This window comes from Coccinella septempunctata, chromosome 9, assembly GCF_907165205.1.
Source record: "Coccinella septempunctata chromosome 9, icCocSept1.1, whole genome shotgun sequence".
NCBI classification, from domain to species: domain Eukaryota; kingdom Metazoa; phylum Arthropoda; class Insecta; order Coleoptera; family Coccinellidae; genus Coccinella; species Coccinella septempunctata.
Window position 1 is genome coordinate 7,174,137 of NC_058197.1, and position 18,743 is coordinate 7,192,879.

At 32.0% G+C, this 18,743-nt stretch overlaps 3 protein-coding genes across 4 annotated transcripts; all 3 read right to left on the reverse strand.

The window, feature by feature from the left end:
* Nucleotides 1–4,016: 4,016 nt before the first annotated feature.
* Nucleotides 4,017–11,954, reverse strand: LOC123320910 (E3 ubiquitin-protein ligase siah-1-like). Its single transcript, XM_044908403.1, has 4 exons — nucleotides 11,913–11,954; nucleotides 5,656–6,406; nucleotides 4,600–4,824; nucleotides 4,017–4,137 (listed from the first exon to the last, which is right to left on the reverse strand). The coding sequence occupies exons 2-4, from the start codon at nucleotides 5,678–5,680 to the stop codon at nucleotides 4,112–4,114; spliced, it is 276 nt and encodes a 91-aa protein (XP_044764338.1). The 5' UTR covers nucleotides 5,681–6,406; nucleotides 11,913–11,954; the 3' UTR covers nucleotides 4,017–4,111.
* On the reverse strand, nucleotides 8,662–11,429 carry LOC123320907 (E3 ubiquitin-protein ligase siah-1-like). Of its 2 annotated transcripts, none has more exons than XM_044908397.1 (3): nucleotides 11,162–11,429; nucleotides 10,106–10,330; nucleotides 8,662–9,100 (listed from the first exon to the last, which is right to left on the reverse strand). In XM_044908397.1, the coding sequence occupies exons 1-3, from the start codon at nucleotides 11,184–11,186 to the stop codon at nucleotides 9,000–9,002; spliced, it is 351 nt and encodes a 116-aa protein (XP_044764332.1). In that variant the 5' UTR covers nucleotides 11,187–11,429; the 3' UTR covers nucleotides 8,662–8,999. The 2 variants fall into 2 exon arrangements, with proteins under 2 accessions (XP_044764332.1, XP_044764333.1); XM_044908398.1 differs by lacking the exon at nucleotides 8,662–9,100 and adding an exon at nucleotides 9,332–9,660.
* Nucleotides 11,955–15,130: 3,176 nt separating the features above from the next.
* Nucleotides 15,131–16,982, reverse strand: LOC123320911 (E3 ubiquitin-protein ligase siah-1-like). The gene is made up of 3 exons (XM_044908404.1): nucleotides 16,715–16,982; nucleotides 15,658–15,882; nucleotides 15,131–15,212 (listed from the first exon to the last, which is right to left on the reverse strand). The coding sequence occupies exons 1-3, from the start codon at nucleotides 16,737–16,739 to the stop codon at nucleotides 15,187–15,189; spliced, it is 276 nt and encodes a 91-aa protein (XP_044764339.1). The 5' UTR covers nucleotides 16,740–16,982; the 3' UTR covers nucleotides 15,131–15,186.
* Nucleotides 16,983–18,743: the final 1,761 nt, after the last annotated feature.

Sequence of the window (18,743 nt, forward strand, 5' to 3'; positions counted from 1 at the left end):
CAAAAAACCTTTTGCGACCGACTATTTCGAGTAGGACATTAGAAAGATGGATACTTCTAAGAGGAGTAGACATTTTCATTTTTGTGCTACCCGAAGAAACTAAGGAATGACGTAAATTCTTGCTTAAGGGGATCGTCTTGCGCACCTTTCCCCTACATGGGCTAATTTATTAACGTTTAAAAAAAATAGTCCTCTTCATTCAGAGAATCTTCTAGTTATTCAGTAAGTCAGCTGGTCAGAGTCTTCTCAATGTTCTAGACTGGTTGTCTGAAGTGATTGCAGAAGCATATTTGTATGCTCTTCGAATCTTGTGTGATGTTTATGTTTGGTGCTTTTGTTGTTTATGACTTACGTTCGATTTGCTCGCACATCCCCAAATTTCTATTCCATAGGACCATATTGGTGCGATAATAGTTTTGTACAAAAAAATCATATTTTGTAATGAAACATGAAGTTCTGATCTTCTTCTCAAAAGTCAATATATTTCTCTAATTCTGAGATCTATTTGTTATTTTTTTCTTCTTGATGTGCTCTTTCGGTTTTTTTGACGGCTGTATTATCAGCAAAAGTTCCAATAGTTCTGTTTGTACATGTTGGCAGATAAGTACAAACCGTATGTATCTATTATTTGGAATCAGTTTTCTCGATTTCAGTGATTTCCGTATTTAGATACTGTTACTAACAATGAATTCGCCCCCAATACTGAATTCGCCCTGGGCAATTGCCCTTTTTGCCCTGGGGTTAATCCGGCCCTGCGGATTACAAATTTATAGCAGTTGACGTAGGTTCCTATGGTAGAAATATTGATGGTGGAGTTTCTTTCAAATCAGAAATGGGTAGACGATTCCAGAATAACAATTTCATTGTACCAGTGCCAACACCACTAGAAAATGAGGAAAACATTCCATACGTCATCGTTGGAGATGAGGCTTTTCCTTTGAAATCATATCTTCTTCGACCATATGCTGGGAGTGCGCTGCAGGGCAATGAACTGAATTAAATATTCAACTATAGCAAGACGTGTAGTGTATAATTCATTCGGGATTTTGGCTGCGGATTAAATATGTTTTCGTAAAGCTCTAGAAATACAACCACAATTTGCAGACAACATAGTTATTTATGTGGTTTTTTAATTCGATGAGGTGCATTTTCCGAAAAATTTGTATCTACCATCAAAAAAATATCTACCGATAAGAGATCTACCGTCTCTCTAGTTATTTCAAGAAACAACCAAATAATATTGAGGTAAATCACGTAACGCCATGCAAGATGTGTTTATCCAGACTTCTCATCACGTCATATCACGCCTGCTCCTCACGTGAGTGAGTATGATAGCGTGCGGTACCGTCAGTGTGTCTCTGGAAAGTTTTTTACCCATAAAATGCATAGACTAACTTTATTGATGAATTTATCCATGAGTGTGTTCAACTTCATCATAAGGGTATTGTAATAACACAATAAGATAGTTATTCTATTGGCTATCGATTTCGGCGTTACGCCATCATCAGGCCAGCTGAAAAATATAATTAATGTAGTTTTACATATTCTACATATAATACGATCTCTTTAAAATTGTCTCTCAATAAACTAAATACAATAAAATATACAACTTTTTCTCAAAATATTCTAATTTTTAGGTTAGGTCAGAGGTATGCTCACCGTCTCTGTAGTATATTATTTTTCTTGAACAGTGCATTTATTGTTCTGAATTATGCTTTTCTTGATAATGTCCGAAATGAAAAGGTCCACAATCAAATTGAAATTTCTATGATATACTTTTCGTCGTCTATTTACTGCGTCGTGAAAACTTCTCTAGAACCTTAAAAAGTTCACAATCAACATTACAAAAATTTATTAAATCTCTTCACACTCTAAAAGAAAAAAATCCACAACTACCAGAAATATATAGCTTGATCAAATTACACAAACCTGACAAAAGTATAAGACCTATAGCATCTGCAATAGGTTCCCCTTGTCATAAAATTTCAAAATTCATGAATGATCTCTTTGTCAATAAGTTGGAATATAAATCAACCTTCTCAGTCAAAAATTCTCTAGAGGTAGTACAAAGTATAGAATCAGTTAATCTGAATCCCCATCAAGAACATACCTTAGTCTCGTTCGATATCGCTAACCAATGTTCCTGTAGCGGAATCCCTTTCTCTTCTTAGAGAACACATAAATAAACAACGTACCTCCAACAATGAATATAATTTACAAGACGAAGATGTAGATAACATAATGAACCTTTGCAGCCTAACCACTGAACAAAACTTTTTTGAGTTCGATAACACCATCTTTTACATGGAAGATGGCCTTTCAATGGGATCACCAGCCAGCGGCTTATGTGCTGATATTTTCGTTAACCATGTTGAAGAAAAAATAATGAGCCTACCCTATAGCAATCAAGGATTAGATAGACGTGTAAACAAGAGGCCATCTCATTTATTACTAGCTCTGAGCACAGTGCTATTAGCATCCATCGATATCACATCTTGTCCATCTCAAAGCTCGAACGCACATGTGAATGGAGAGATTCGGGTACATTGGATTCGATGTGGAATGGCATTGCCAAATACGTCCGAACGCTTTCCAAAGGTTCGATGGCATTGGCGTGCGTTAGGCCGCGGTTCATCGAAGAAATGTTGGTTTTGATGTGGACGACACTGGAAACATGGAATTATTTCTAGGAGTTGAAAGAATTATGTTTCCAACATAAAACTGAACCAGTGACCTTTTAATCGGAAATGCATGTCAATGTGAATTACTCCAAAAAAAGTTCTTTAAATATTCATAATTTTTCAAATTCCACCAGTGTGAAGAATTCCTTTTTCTGCAGTCAGATGATCTACGAGCCATGAAAACATTTTTAATGAAATGAATATGAATATGAATATGATAAAGATGAGAAGTAATAAGAAATATACGAAAAATTGAGGCATAAAGGTGATCACAAACACCAGGCAAACAATGATTGAGACATTCATTGAAAGGAAATACAGTTCGGGTATTCGTTTTTTTATATAAAATAGCAGAGACATCCAGACTATGTAACAAAATAAAACTAAACAAAAGTGCTCAACTGGAAGTAGTGACATCTGTAGGACATTGAAACGAGTGAAATCTCATCGTTGAGAGCTAGGGGAACATTATAGTGGAACAACTCTTTTGAAGGATCTAGCAATGGATGACATAGACCCATTGACAGGGGACATTAAATGTGATGGTAGTTTTAAAAATTTCCTAAGTTCTGATTTCGAATACCTCATAAATCAAATCGGCCATAAAATAGACAAAAAAGACACGACATTTCGAGATGCAATACCAGTAAAAGAAAGATTGGCGCTGCAGTAAATGTTTAATAACACTAGTGTGGACAAGTTGCGGCGTGTTTTATAACAAAGTTATATTACTTTCTTTGATCTTTACCGGCACCCAACGGATAACATAAAATTTGCTATATAGCAAGAAAAATGTTGTATAACATTGTGTTATATAACTTTTTGAATTGAATTTCTCTAACAAGTTTTACAACTTTGCTTTATAACCTGTTTTGTTACATAGTCTGGACCCGGCTTAAGTATATCTGAAATAATTTTTATAATTATTTTCTCCTCGATATGAAGGCATAATAAGCCGTTTATTTATTATCATTTTTTTTAATTTGTTTATCTTTCTGTGTTCAAACCGTAAAAATTATTGAAATCTGAAAATATTCCGGGAACCACTGCAACATTACAATAATTTTTAAAGAGCTTGTATTATTTTTCTCTTCTCATTCGTTGAACACAACATTTTTGGATATACCATGACTTTTGATCTAACTTTAGATTGTTTGTTACACCTGAGCCATTTTACCTGATCAATTTCATCAAAAGTATAATTTTACTTTCCTATGTTCCTGTAATTTTTTTATTCATTGGGATTAACTAGTGAAAAATGGTTGGAGTTACTCGAAACTTTATATTTTGAAATATTAAATACATTTCTTTCATTATACGTATGTATAAAATGAATCTTTTCTATAAATAGTGGTATTCACAGAAAATTAATCACAGTTTCAACTTGCTTCTTGTCAGCCTCAGTGATAACATGGAATTAAACGTCTCTTCTATTCTTCTTCAAAGAATGTTGGACCTGGAAAAAAATTTAAAAAGTAATATTTTGGTTATCTCCTTGAATACTGGAATAGAAAGTGCATAATTCTATTTCTATGGAATTTTTGAACAATAGGTCTATTGCTCAAAATTTTCGACAACATTATTGAATGATAAATATTTATTGTATTTCTTGGTTTCTTACAGTCTTTTTTTTCGGAATTCAATATCTTTTATACTATTTCTGCAGTTGTTACTCAAGAGTATAATACAGAATTCATAAACAATGGCGCTGAGTAGAATCCAGTTTCGCCTTACTATTATAGGTAGAGAGAGAAAATGTTCGAAGCAAAGGTTGAGGAGGAAATTATTTTCAAAAATGGTGAAAAATTTGGAATTGAAAATGCTTCAAATAATACCGTTGATTTTAAAATCTAGCTAGTAGGTTATAGTATAAAACGATATGGCTAAGGCTAATTAAAAAAATTATTATTTTACTCACTTTTACCTATGCAGATATTATAGATTTTTTCTAATTCGAAATTCCTCAAACGTTCCTTGGTATTACCGAAACATTGCGGACATACTTCGTTCGATTTAGTGCATTTGGAACATATATTGTGGCCAGACAAACAAGTCCATATTGGTAGTTCCATGGTCTTTCCACAACAGCAGCATTTCATGGCATTCCTTATGCTTTTCATAATAGTTTGAGCCACATTATCATCTGAAAATATTAAATGTTTTATTTGGTACACTTAACATCTAAATTGATGGGAAAAGATTCATTCATGTAAAATCCTGATTGAATTTCAGGATGTTATTACAGAGGAGTAACGGACAAAATTCATACCTTCGGTATTACCTATTTTGTAGAAAAATACTGGACAATTCTTTTTTGAAATACGCAAATTTTCATGGTATAAATTGAGATTTTTTCATGGATGATGGGTACAGGGAAGTTGATTTTTTTTTAAATTGCAACCATAACTTTTTATACCAGACATGAATAGACATTTTGTTAATATGAGGATTATTTGCTTGTTGATGGAATTTTCTTGTAGAGGCCTCTTTTATAACATTGATGAAACTTATTGAACTCAAAACTCCACATTCTTAGGGATTTTGAGGTCGATAACATACGCTTTAGAAGTGATTGTCAAAAATAAGCACTCTCTGTAGGGTGGTAATTCATTAATTATCTGGAATGTTCCTTGATATTTCCTGAAGTAGGTACTTCCTTAGAAAATGGCATGTTCTCGATAACACAAAGTAACAGAAAGTAAAAATACCCTTCAAGTTTAACCATTTCATCCCTACAATAAAAAAAGGCTACATAAAAAGCCTCACCAAAGACCGAATCATCCTAAACAACAGAAGTTCTATCCATTTTTGGCACAAAGCGTTAGAGTTTCCATTCAAAAAAATCAATGTTCAGAGATTTTCAAAAAAATAGTCAACACCGAAAATGTTAATTCTGTACCAAAATTTTTACTCACTCTGTATAGTCTATATTGAGCTATTATACATTCACGAACATAAGTATTTGATTACTCACCTAAATATTCTTCATCAGCAATCATAGTGGCAGGATTTGTGTTGATATACAGGACTGTGGCAAACAAATGTTTCAGCACTGGTAATAACAGTTTTAGCAGTCACTAGAGTAAAACCAAATTAACCGTCACTTAACAACAGACTAGGTTCTCCGTTGGAAGTCAGGACAAGAATGATAAGCAAACCTATCGAACATTGGTATATAAATTTGGGACCACAGAATATAATGCTCGAGGAATAACAACAAAAGAAGAAGAATTTCAAATGTAACTGAAGAGAATCATCAGTAGACTTAAATATTCAATTCGGACATTGCACAAAAATGAAATTATTGATATAACTCAATTGGAAAAATAAGATGCTAAAAAACCAAAAATTTTCAGTTTGAAATCTCGAGAGATACATGCTTCATTGGAAATTGTGGCCGAGAAATCTGCAGGAGTAGGTAATTGAATTTAGGCATTCATAATAGCATATTCATAAACTTAGAGTTATTATAAAATAACAATTGAAATGAAACAAACAAGAAGCCCAATAATAGCTGATTGCCAATTTATTTTAGTTAATTTGTCCCGTTTCTACTAAGAACCCTGACATTTTTATATGTGTCTGACATATTTTCGGGAAAAAAACAGATGATCGCAATAATCAATTTACAGTTACACGTAAACCCTTGAAATTGAATAGAAGAAGACTTATTTCGAATAATTCAAAATCAGGAAATAATTTTTTGGATGGAAGTAACAAGAAACCTAGAATCAATATTTGAATCTAAATACTATTCAATGAGTCCCATAAATATTATAAATTCTGCTTAAATTTTCTGATATTCCGAATAATTTATTCATCTTTTGCGTTCATCTAGGATGAATGCAGCGAAACCACTGGATTTGATACTTTAACAGCGGGTTTCATAACACTAAGATTGTCCGATAAACGATTTGACAGTCAATCGATTTCTAAAACGAAATCACTGAAACCTTTCCATTTCTGAATATTGAAGAAATAGCAATTGAGAATGAATGAATGCACCTATGAACATCATAATTTGATGCAAGAATGATATGCTGAATGAAATATGAAATATCTATTGAAAATAAATTGACGTCTATTCGTCAATCAAGCGTTGATTCCCTGATCAAGCTTTATGAAACCTGTGGCTAGTTTTTTGTGTGGATGCTGGTGAAATTAAGTGAATTCTTAATGAAGACTCAAAATAATCCATACAATATTTGAGATTGTTAGGCAAAATTCCCATGAAATTTATGGTTATTTATGAAAGTTGGTGGGGCTCAATCACCATCTCTTAGGTATAAGAAAAATTGACAAAAGTTTAGTCCTTAGCTCGGGAAAGTAGTGCGCCTCTTGAAAATACTTGCTACAATACCTGCATAAGCCTAAATAATAACCTTCATTAAAATCGTTTCAATAATCAATTACTCAAAATCTACCTAATCACTTTATGAGTACCAAACCAGTAACCTTTCAGTGGCAATCATCAAAATGACATTGTTCTGCGAACATCTTTCAAAAGTCCATTACCATGGAGGGGTTCAATACTCAATGCTTTTATGGAACACCCATTTGAAGGTCCTATTCGGAGAAACAGAAACTCATTTCTTAATGAGTTGCAAATGAGGTACAAATATACCTGAGGTGTTCAGGGAGAGTCTGATCTGCAAGTACCAAGGATGTGTACGGCTTACACAGAGTGTTTCTAAATTGATCCGAAAGATTTCAAAGGGTGATTCTTTGGCAAAAATTAAGGGGTATGTTTCATATAGCATATAACTTTTTTTGTTCAACACCCTTTTCCTTCCAAGTTATAGCCTTTTAAAATTAGGCAAAAAAAATTGTTTTTATTTAATATACTACTTAAAAAATGAGATAAAATCAGTACAATAAAGGTATTTCTCATTTGACAGCAGCTACTGTTTTTTTTTATATATATATGACAACCTCTCTGACTCTGAATTTATGGTGAAAGAGTCTGAGCAGTATTTTATTTTTTTGCAATCAAGCTAACAAATGTAGGATAAAAAGTCAAGACATAAAAAAGTCGCAGACTGTGTTTGACTTTTTGAATAGATTGTTTAAATAGGAACATATAGGCGGATTGAAAAGTTCTCATGCAAAATATTATAGGGGTCGTTTTTCTCAGCCCCTTGTGATTACAATTAAGGGAAACAAAAACACTCAGAAACTGGCATTTTATTAGCATCAGTTATCTGCCGAATTTCATTCTTCTGAATTTTTCCAAAGTGGATATATTGAATAAAAACAATTTTTAACCAATTTTAAAGGGCTGTAACTTGGAGGAAAAAGTTACATGAAAGAGTATCCTTAATTTTCGCTAAAGAATCATTGAAATCTTTCGCATCAATTCGGAAATGTATAAGAATTGACTTTCTTGTTCACCATTTTTTAGGGCAATTCTGGTCTGAATTGTTCTATCATGTATGCGAGAATGAAGAATTTCACAAATTCCACGACTCCAAAATAAGTTCTTTAAATATTCATAATTTTTCAAATTAAACCAGTGTGAAGAATTCCTTTTTCTGCAGTCAGATGATCTACGAGCCATGAAAACATTTTTAATGAAGATGATTCCGAATATGATAAAAATAAGAAGTAATAAGAAATATACGAAAAATTGAGGCATTAAGGTGATCATCACAAACACCAAGCAAACAATGATTGAGACATTCATTGAAAGGAAAAACAGTTTGAGTATTCGTTTTTTTTATATTCATTGTAAAAAAAAAGGAAGCAGGATCGTATTAAGGAGTTATAAACAGAAAAAAATTACACACATGGAACACTATACTCTCGTGAAAGTCAAGGAGAAAAAACAATTTATTTTAGCATTTTTGGTATAAATTTTTATTAGGCAAAGAAGCACAAGATCTTGTCACATTTGTTGATTTATAGTTTCGGCTATACTAGCCGAAACTATATATAAAGGGTGTTTCAAATTACGCGGTTTTTTTTTAAATAAATAAAACACATAATTTGCAATCGTTTTCCAGAAATGTTTATTGGTAATTGAAGTATCAGTTATGACATTTATGTACGGAAAATAAAGCTGCCAAATGGCCTCCTCTTGCAGCTCTACGGACGTCTACTCCTTTGTTTAAATTTTCAATGAAATTTTGACATAATCAAGGCTCTAACTCACTTATGACACGAATTATTTTATTCTTTAGTTCAGGAATCGATTGTGGATTATTCTTATAGACCTGGCTTCTCACATAACCCCCAAAGAAAAAAGTCCAACGGTGTCAAATCACATGATCTTGGTTGCCAATTGACATCAGCGTTTCTGGAGATTATTCATCCAGGAAATTATTGTTTCAATAAATCAAATGTGTCTGTGTCCTTTATATGGTTTCCTCCAGCTAATGTTTGCGGTCTAGATTCATTTGAACAGGGTGCTCTAAGTATATCTGAAATAATTTTTATAATTATTTTCTCCTCGATATGAAGGCATAATAAGCCGTTTGTTTATTATCATCTTTTTTATTTTGTTTATTTTTCTGTGTTCAAACCGTAAATATTATTGAAATCTGAAAATATTCCGGGAACCACTGCAACATTACAATAATTTTTAAAGAGCTTGTATTATTTTTCTTTTCTCCTTCGTTGAACACAACATTTTTGGATATACCATGAATTTTGATCCAACTTTCTAACTTTAGATTGTTTGTTACACCTGAGCCATTTTACCTGATCAATTTCATCAAAAGTATAATTTTACTTTCCTATGTTCCTGTAATTTTTTTATTCATTGGGATTAACTAGTGATAAATGGTTGGAGTTACTCGAAACTTTATATTTTGAAATATTAAATACATTTCTTTCATTATACGTATGTATAAAATGAATCTTTTCTATAAATAGTGGTATTCACAGAAAATTAATCACAGTTTTAACTTGCTCCTTGTCAGCCTCAGTGATAACATGGAATTAAACCCTCTCTTCTATTCTTCTTCAAAGAATGTTGGACCTGGAAAAAAATTTAAAGGGTAATATTTTGGTTATCTCCTTGAATACTGAAATAGAAAGTGCATAATGGAATTTTTGAACAATAGGTCTATTGCTCAAAATTTTCGAGAAAAATTATTGAATGATAAATATTTATTGTATTTCTTAAAATCTTTTTTTTTCGGAATTCAATATCTTTTATACTATTTCTGCAGTTGTTACTCAAGAGTATAATACAGAATTCATAAACAATGGCGCTGAGTAGAATCCAGTTTCGCCTTACTATTATAGGTAGAGAGAGAAAATGTTCGAAGCAAAGGTTGAGGAGGAAATTATTTTCAAAAATGGTGAAAAATTTGGAATTGAAAATGCTTCAAATAATACCGTTGATTTTAAAATCTAGCTAGTAGGTTATAGTATAAAACGATATGGCTAAGGCTAATTAAAAAAATTATTATTTTACTCACTTTTACCTATGCAGATATTATAGATTTTTTCTAATTCGAAATTCCTCAAACGTTCCTTGGTATTACCGAAACATTGCGGACATACTTCGTTCGATTTAGTGCATTTGGAACATATATTGTGGCCAGACAAACAAGTCCATATTGGTAGTTCCATGGTCTTTCCACAACAGCAGCATTTCATGGCATTCCTTATGCTTTTCATAATAGTTTGAGCCACATTATCATCTGAAAATATTAAATGTTTTATTTGGTACACTTAACATCTAAATCGATGGGAAAAGATTCATTCATGTAAAAACCTGATTGAATTTCAGGATGTTATTACAGAGGAGTAACGGACAAAATTCATACCTTCGGTATTACCTATTTTGTAGAAAAATACTGGACAATTCTTTTTTGAAATACGCAAATTTTCATGGTATAAATTGAGATTTTTTCATGGATGATGGGTACAGGGAAGTTGATTTTTTTTTAAATTGCAACCATAACTTTTTATACCAGACATGAATAGACATTTTGTTAATATGAGGATTATTTGCTTGTTGATGGAATTTTCTTGTAGAGGCCTCTTTTATAACATTGATGAAACTTATTGAACTCAAAACTCCACATTCTTAGGGATTTTGAGGTCGATAACATACGCTTTAGAAGTGATTGTCAAAAATAAGCACTCTCTGTAGGGTGGTAATTCATTAATTATCTGGAATGTTCCTTGATATTTCCTGAAGTAGGTACTTCCTTAGAAAATGGCATGTTCTCGATAACACAAAGTAACAGAAAGTAAAAATACCCTTCAAGTTTAACCATTTCATCCCTACAATAAAAAAAGGCTACATAAAAAGCCTCACCAAAGACCGAATCATCCTAAACAACAGAAGTTCTATCCATTTTTGGCACAAAGCGTTAGAGTTTCCATTCAAAAAAATCAATGTTCAGAGATTTTCAAAAAAATAGTCAACACCGAAAATGTTAATTCTGTACCAAAATTTTTACTCACTCTGTATAGTCTATATTGAGCTATTATACATTCACGAACATAAGTATTTGATTACTCACCTAAATATTCTTCATCAGCAATCATAGTGGCAGGATTTGTGTTGATATACAGGACTGTGGCAAACAAATGTTTCAGCACTGGTAATAACAGTTTTAGCAGTCACTAGAGTAAAACCAAATTAACCGTCACTTAACAACAGACTAGGTTCTCCGTTGGAAGTCAGGACAAGAATGATAAGCAAACCTATCGAACATTGGTATATAAATTTGGGACCACAGAATATAATGCTCGAGGAATAACAACAAAAGAAGAAGAATTTCAAATGTAACTGAAGGGAATCATCAGTAGACTTAAATATTCAATTCGGACATTGCACAAAAATGAAATTATTGATATAACTCAATTGGAAAAATAAGATGCTAAAAAACCAAAAATTTTCAGTTTGAAATCTCGAGAGATACATGCTTCATTGGAAATTGTGGCCGAGAAATCTGCAGGAGTAGGTAATTGAATTTAGGCATTCATAATAGCATATTCATAAACTTAGAGTTATTATAAAATAAAAATTGAAATGAAACAAACAAGAAGCCCAATAATAGCTGATTGCCAATTTATTTTAGTTAATTTGTCCCGTTTCTACTAAGAACCCTGACATTTTTATATGTGTCTGACATATTTTCGGGAAAAAAACAGATGATCGCAATAATCAATTTACAGTTACACGTAAACCCTTGAAATTGAATAGAAGAAGACTTATTTCGAATAATTCAAAATCAGGAAATAATTTTTTGGATGGAAGTAACAAGAAACCGAGCAAGAAACCTAGAATCAATATTTGAATCTAAATACTATTCAATGAGTCCCATAAATATTATAAATTCTGCTTATATTTTCTGATATTCCGAATAATTTATTCATCTTTTGCGTTCATCTAGGATGAATGCAGCGAAACCACTGGATTTGATACTTTAACAGCGGGTTTCATAACACTAAGATTGTCCGATAAACGATTTGACAGTCAATCGATTTCTAAAACGAAATCACTGAAACCTTTCCATTTCTGAATATTGAAGAAATAGCAATTGAGAATGAATGAATGCACCTATGAACATAATTTGATTCAAGAATGATATTCTGAAAGAAATATGAGATATCTATTGAAAATAAATTGACGTCTATTCGTCAATTAAGCGTTGATTCCCTGATCAAGCTTTATGAAACCTGTGGCTAGTTTTTTGTGTAGATTCTGGTGAAATTAAGTGAATTTTTAATGAAGACTCAAAATAATCCATGCAATATTTGAGATTGTTAGGAAAAATTCCATGAAATTCATGGTTATTTATGAAAGTTGGTGAGGCTCAATCATCATCTCTTTGGTATAAGAAAAATTGACAAAAGTTTAGTCCTTAGCTTGGGAAAGTATTGCGCTTCTTGAAAATACTTGCTACACTACCTGCATAAGCATAAATAATAACCTTCATTAAAATCGTTTCAATAATCAATTACTCAAAATCTACCTAATCACTTTATGAGTACCAAACAAGTAACCTTTCAGTTGGCAATCATCAAAATGACATTGTTGTGTGAACATCTTTCAAAAGTCTATTACCATGAAGGGGTTCAATACTCAACGCTTTTATGGAACACCCATTTGAAGGTCCTATTCGGAGAAACAGAAACTCATCTCTAAATGAGTTGCTGTTACTTGTAACTGTGACCTGTTACCTGCCTCTTGACAGGTACAAATATACCTGAGGTGTTCAGGGAGAGTCTGATCTGCAAGTACCAAGGATGTGTACGGCTTACACAGAGTGTTTCTAAATTGATCCGAAAGATTTCAAAGGGCGATTCTTTGGCAAAAATTAAGGGGGGTGTTTCATATAACATATAACTTTTTTTGTTCAGCACCCTTTTCCTTCCAAGTTATAGCCTTTTAAAATTAGGCAAAAAAAATAGTTTTTATTTAATATACCACCTTAAAAATAAGATGAAATCAGTACAATAAAGGTATTTCTCATTTGACAGCAGCTACTGTTTTTTTTCTATATATATGACAACCTCTCTGACTCTGAATTTATGGTGAAAGAGTCTGAGCAGTATTTTATTCTTTTTCAATCAAGCTAACAAATGTAGGATGAAAAGTCAAGACATAAAAAAGTTGCAGACTGTGTTTGACTTTTTGAATCGATTATTTAAATAGGAACATATAGGCGCATTGAAAAGTTCTCAGCAAAATATTATAGGGGTCGTTTTTCTCAGCCCCTTGTGATTACAATTCAGGGAAACAAAAACACTCAAAAACTGCCATTTTATTAGCATCAGTTATCTGCCGAATTTCATTCTTCTGAATTTTTCCAAAGTGGATATATTGAATAAAAACAATTTTTAGCCAATTTTAAATGGCTGTAACTTGGAGGAAAAAGTTACATGAAAGAGTATTCTTAATTTCCGCTAAAGAATCACCCATTGAAATCTTTCGCATCAATTCGGAAATGTATAAGACTTGACTTTCTTGTTCACCATTTTTTAGGGCAATTCTGGTCTGAATTGTGTTCTATCATGTATGCGAGAATGAAGAATTTCACAAATTCCACGACTCCAAAATAAGTTCTTTAAATATTCATAATTTTTCAAATTAAACCAGTGTGAAGAATTCCTTTTTCTGCAGTCAGATGATCTACGAGCCATGAAAACATTTTTAATGAAGATGATTCCGAATATGATAAAAATAAGAAGTAATAAGAAATATACGAAAAATTGAGGCATTAAGGTGATCATCACAAACACCAAGCAAACAATGATTGAGACATTCATTGAAAGGAAAAACAGTTTGAGTATTCGTTTTTTTTTATATTCATTGTAAAAAAAAAGGAAGCAGGATCGTATTAAGGAGTTATAAACAGAAAAAAATTACACACATGGAACACTATACTCTCGTGAAAGTCAAGGAGAAAAAACAATTTATTTTAGCATTTTTGGTATAAATTTTTATTAGGCAAAGAAGCACAAGATCTTGTCACATTTGTTGATTTATAGTTTCGGCTATACTAGCCGAAACTATATATAAAGGGTGTTTCAAATTACGCGGTTTTTTTTTTAAATAAATAAAACACATAATTTGCAATCGTTTTCCAGAAATGTTTATTGGTAATTGAAGTATCAGTTATGACATTTATGTACGGAAAATAAAGCTGCCAAATGGCCTCCTCTTGCAGCTCTACGGACGTCTACTCCTTTGTTTAAATTTTCAATGAAATTTTGACATAATCAAGGCTCTAACTCACTTATGACACGAATTATTTTATTCTTTAGTTCAGGAATCGATTGTGGATTATTCTTATAGACCTGGCTTCTCACATAACCCCCAAAGAAAAAAGTCCAACGGTGTCAAATCACATGATCTTGGTTGCCAATTGACATCAGCGTTTCTGGAGATTATTCATCCAGGAAATTATTGTTTCAATAAATCAAATGTGTCTGTGTCCTTTATATGGTTTCCTCCAGCTAATGTTTGCGGTCTAGATTCATTTGAACAGGGTGTTCTAAGTATATCTGAAATAATTTTTATAATTATTTTCTCCTCGATATGAAGGCATAATAAGCCGTTTGTTTATTATCATCTTTTTTATTTTGTTTATCTTTCTGTGTTCAAACCGTAAATATTATTGAAATCTGAAAATATTCCGGGAACCACTGCAACATTACAATAATTTTTAAAGAACTTGTATTATTTTTCTCTTCTCCTTCGTTGAACACAACATTTTTGGATATACCATGAATTTTGATCCAACTTTCTAACTTTAGATTGTTTGTTACACCTGAGCCATTTTACCTGATCAATTTCATCAAAAGTATAATTTTACTTTCCTATGTTCCTGTAATTTTTTTATTCATTGGGATTAACTAGTGATAAATGGTTGGAGTTACTCGAAACTTTATTTTGAAATATTAAATACATTTCTTTCATTATACGTATGTATAAAATGAATCTTTTCTATAAATAGTGGTATTCACAGAAAATTAATCACAGTTTTAACTTGCTCCTTGTCAGCTTCAGTGATAACATGGAATTAAACCCTCTCTTCTATTCTTCTTCAAAGAATGTTGGACCTGGAAAAAAATTTAAAGGGTAATATTTTGGTTATCTCCTTGAATACTGGAATAGAAAGTGCATAATGGAATTTTTGAACAATAGGTCTATTGCTCAAAATTTTCGAGAAAAATTATTGAATGATAAATATTTATTGTATTTCTTAAAATCTTTTTTTTTCGGAATTCAATATCTTTTATACTATTTCTGCAGTTGTTACTCAAGAGTATAATACAGAATTCATAAACAATGGCGCTGAGTAGAATCCAGTTTCGCCTTACTATTATAGGTAGAGAGAGAAAATGTTCGAAGCAAAGGTTGAGGAGGAAATTATTTTCAAAAATGGTGAAAAATTTGGAATTGAAAATGCTTCAAATAATACCGTTGATTTTAAAATCTAGCTAGTAGGTTATAGTATAAAACGATATGGCTAAGGCTAATTAAAAAAATTATTATTTTACTCACTTTTACCTATGCAGATATTATAGATTTTTTCTAATTCGAAATTCCTCAAACGTTCCTTGGTATTACCGAAACATTGCGGACATACTTCGTTCGATTTAGTGCATTTGGAACATATATTGTGGCCAGACAAACAAGTCCATATTGGTAGTTCCATGGTCTTTCCACAACAGCAGCATTTCATGGCATTCCTTATGCTTTTCATAATAGTTTGAGCCACATTATCATCTGAAAATATTAAATGTTTTATTTGGTACACTTAACATCTAAATCGATGGGAAAAGATTCATTCATGTAAAAACCTGATTGAATTTCAGGATGTTATTACAGAGGAGTAACGGACAAAATTCATACCTTCGGTATTACCTATTTTGTAGAAAAATACTGGACAATTCTTTTTTGAAATACGCAAATTTTCATGGTATAAATTGAGATTTTTTCATGGATGATGGGTACAGGGAAGTTGATTTTTTTTTTAAATTGCAACCATAACTTTTTATACCAGACATGAATAGACATTTTGTTAATATGAGGATTATTTGCTTGTTGATGGAATTTTCTTGTAGAGGCCTCTTTTATAACATTGATGAAACTTATTGAACTCAAAACTCCACATTCTTAGGGATTTTGAGGTCGATAACATACGCTTTAGAAGTGATTGTCAAAAATAAGCACTCTCTGTAGGGTGGTAATTCATTAATTATCTGGAATGTTCCTTGATATTTCCTGAAGTAGGTACTTCCTTAGAAAATGGCATGTTCTCGATAACACAAAGTAACAGAAAGTAAAAATACCCTTCAAGTTTAACCATTTCATCCCTACAATAAAAAAAGGCTACATAAAAAGCCTCACCAAAGACCGAATCATCCTAAACAACAGAAGTTCTATCCATTTTTGGCACAAAGCGTTAGAGTTTCCATTCAAAAAAATCAATGTTCAGAGATTTTCAAAAAAATAGTCAACACCGAAAATGTTAATTCTGTACCAAAATTTTTACTCACTCTGTATAGTCTATATTGAGCTATTATACATTCACGAACATAAGTATTTGATTACTCACCTAAATATTCTTCATCAGCAATCATAGTGGCAGGATTTGTGTTGATATACAGGACTGTGGCAAACAAATGTTTCAGCACTGGTAATAACAGTTTTAGCAGTCACTAGAGTAAAACCAAATTAACCGTCACTTAACAACAGACTAGGTTCTCCGTTGGAAGTCAGGACAAGAATGATAAGCAAACCTATCGAACATTGGTATATAAATTTGGGACCACAGAATATAATGCTCGAGGAATAACAACAAAAGAAGAAGAATTTCAAATGTAACTGAAGGGAATCATCAGTAGACTTAAATATTCAATTCGGACATTGCACAAAAATGAAATTATTGATATAACTCAATTGGAAAAATAAGATGCTAAAAAACCAAAAATTTTCAGTTTGAAATCTCGAGAGATACATGCTTCATTGGAAATTGTGGCCGAGAAATCTGCAGGAGTAGGTAATTGAATTTAGGCATTCATAATAGCATATTCATAAACTTAGAGTTATTATAAAATAAAAATTGAAATGAAACAAACAAGAAGCCCAATAATAGCTGATTGCCAATTTATTTTAGTTAATTTGTCCCGTTTCTACTAAGAACCCTGACATTTTTATATGTGTCTGACATATTTTCGGGAAAAAAACAGATGATCGCAATAATCAATTTACAGTTACACGTAAACCCTTGAAATTGAATAGAAGAAGACTTATTTCGAATAATTCAAAATCAGGAAATAATTTTTTGGATGGAAGTAACAAGAAACCGAGCAAGAAACCTAGAATCAATATTTGAATCTAAATACTATTCAATGAGTCCCATAAATATTATAAATTCTGCTTATATTTTCTGATATTCCGAATAATTTATTCATCTTTTGCGTTCATCTAGGATGAATGCAGCGAAACCACTGGATTTGATACTTTAACAGCGGGTTTCATAACACTAAGATTGTCCGATAAACGATTTGACAGTCAATCGATTTCTAAAACGAAATCACTGAAACCTTTCCATTTCTGAATATTGAAGAAATAGCAATTGAGAATGAATGAATGCACCTATGAACATAATTTGATTCAAGAATGATATTCTGAAAGAAATATGAGATATCTATTGAAAATAAATTGACGTCTATTCGTCAATTAAGCGTTGATTCCCTGATCAAGCTTTATGAAACCTGTGGCTAGTTTTTTGTGTAGATTCTGGTGAAATTAAGTGAATTTTTAATGAAGACTCAAAATAATCCATGCAATATTTGAGATTGTTAGGAAAAATTCCATGAAATTCATGGTTATTTATGAAAGTTGGTGAGGCTCAATCATCATCTCTTTGGTATAAGAAAAATTGACAAAAGTTTAGTCCTTAGCTTGGGAAAGTATTGCGCTTCTTGAAAATACTTGCTACACTACCTGCATAAGCATAAATAATAACCTTCATTAAAATCGTTTCAATAATCAATTACTCAAAATCTACCTAATCACTTTATGAGTACCAAACAAGTAACCTTTCAGTTGGCAATCATCAAAATGACATTGTTGTGTGAACATCTTTCAAAAGTCTATTACCATGAAGGGGTTCAATACTCAACGCTTTTATGGAACACCCATTTGAAGGTCCTATTCGGAGAAACAGAAACTCATCTCTAAATGAGTTGCTGTTACTTGTAACTGTGACCTGTTACCTGCCTCTTGACAGGTACAAATATACCTGAGGTGTTCAGGGAGAGTCTGATCTGCAAGTACCAAGGATGTGTACGGCTTACACAGAGTGTTTCTAAATTGATCCGAAAGATTTCAAAGGGCGATTCTTTGGCAAAAATTAAGGGGGGTGTTTCATATAACATATAACTTTTTTTGTTCAGCACCCTTTTCCTTCCAAGTTATAGCCTTTTAAAATTAGGCAAAAAAAATAGTTTTTATTTAATATACCACCTTAAAAATAAGATGAAATCAGTACAATAAAGGTATTTCTCATTTGACAGCAGCTACTGTTTTTTTTCTATATATATGACAACCTCTCTGACTCTGAATTTATGGTGAAAGAG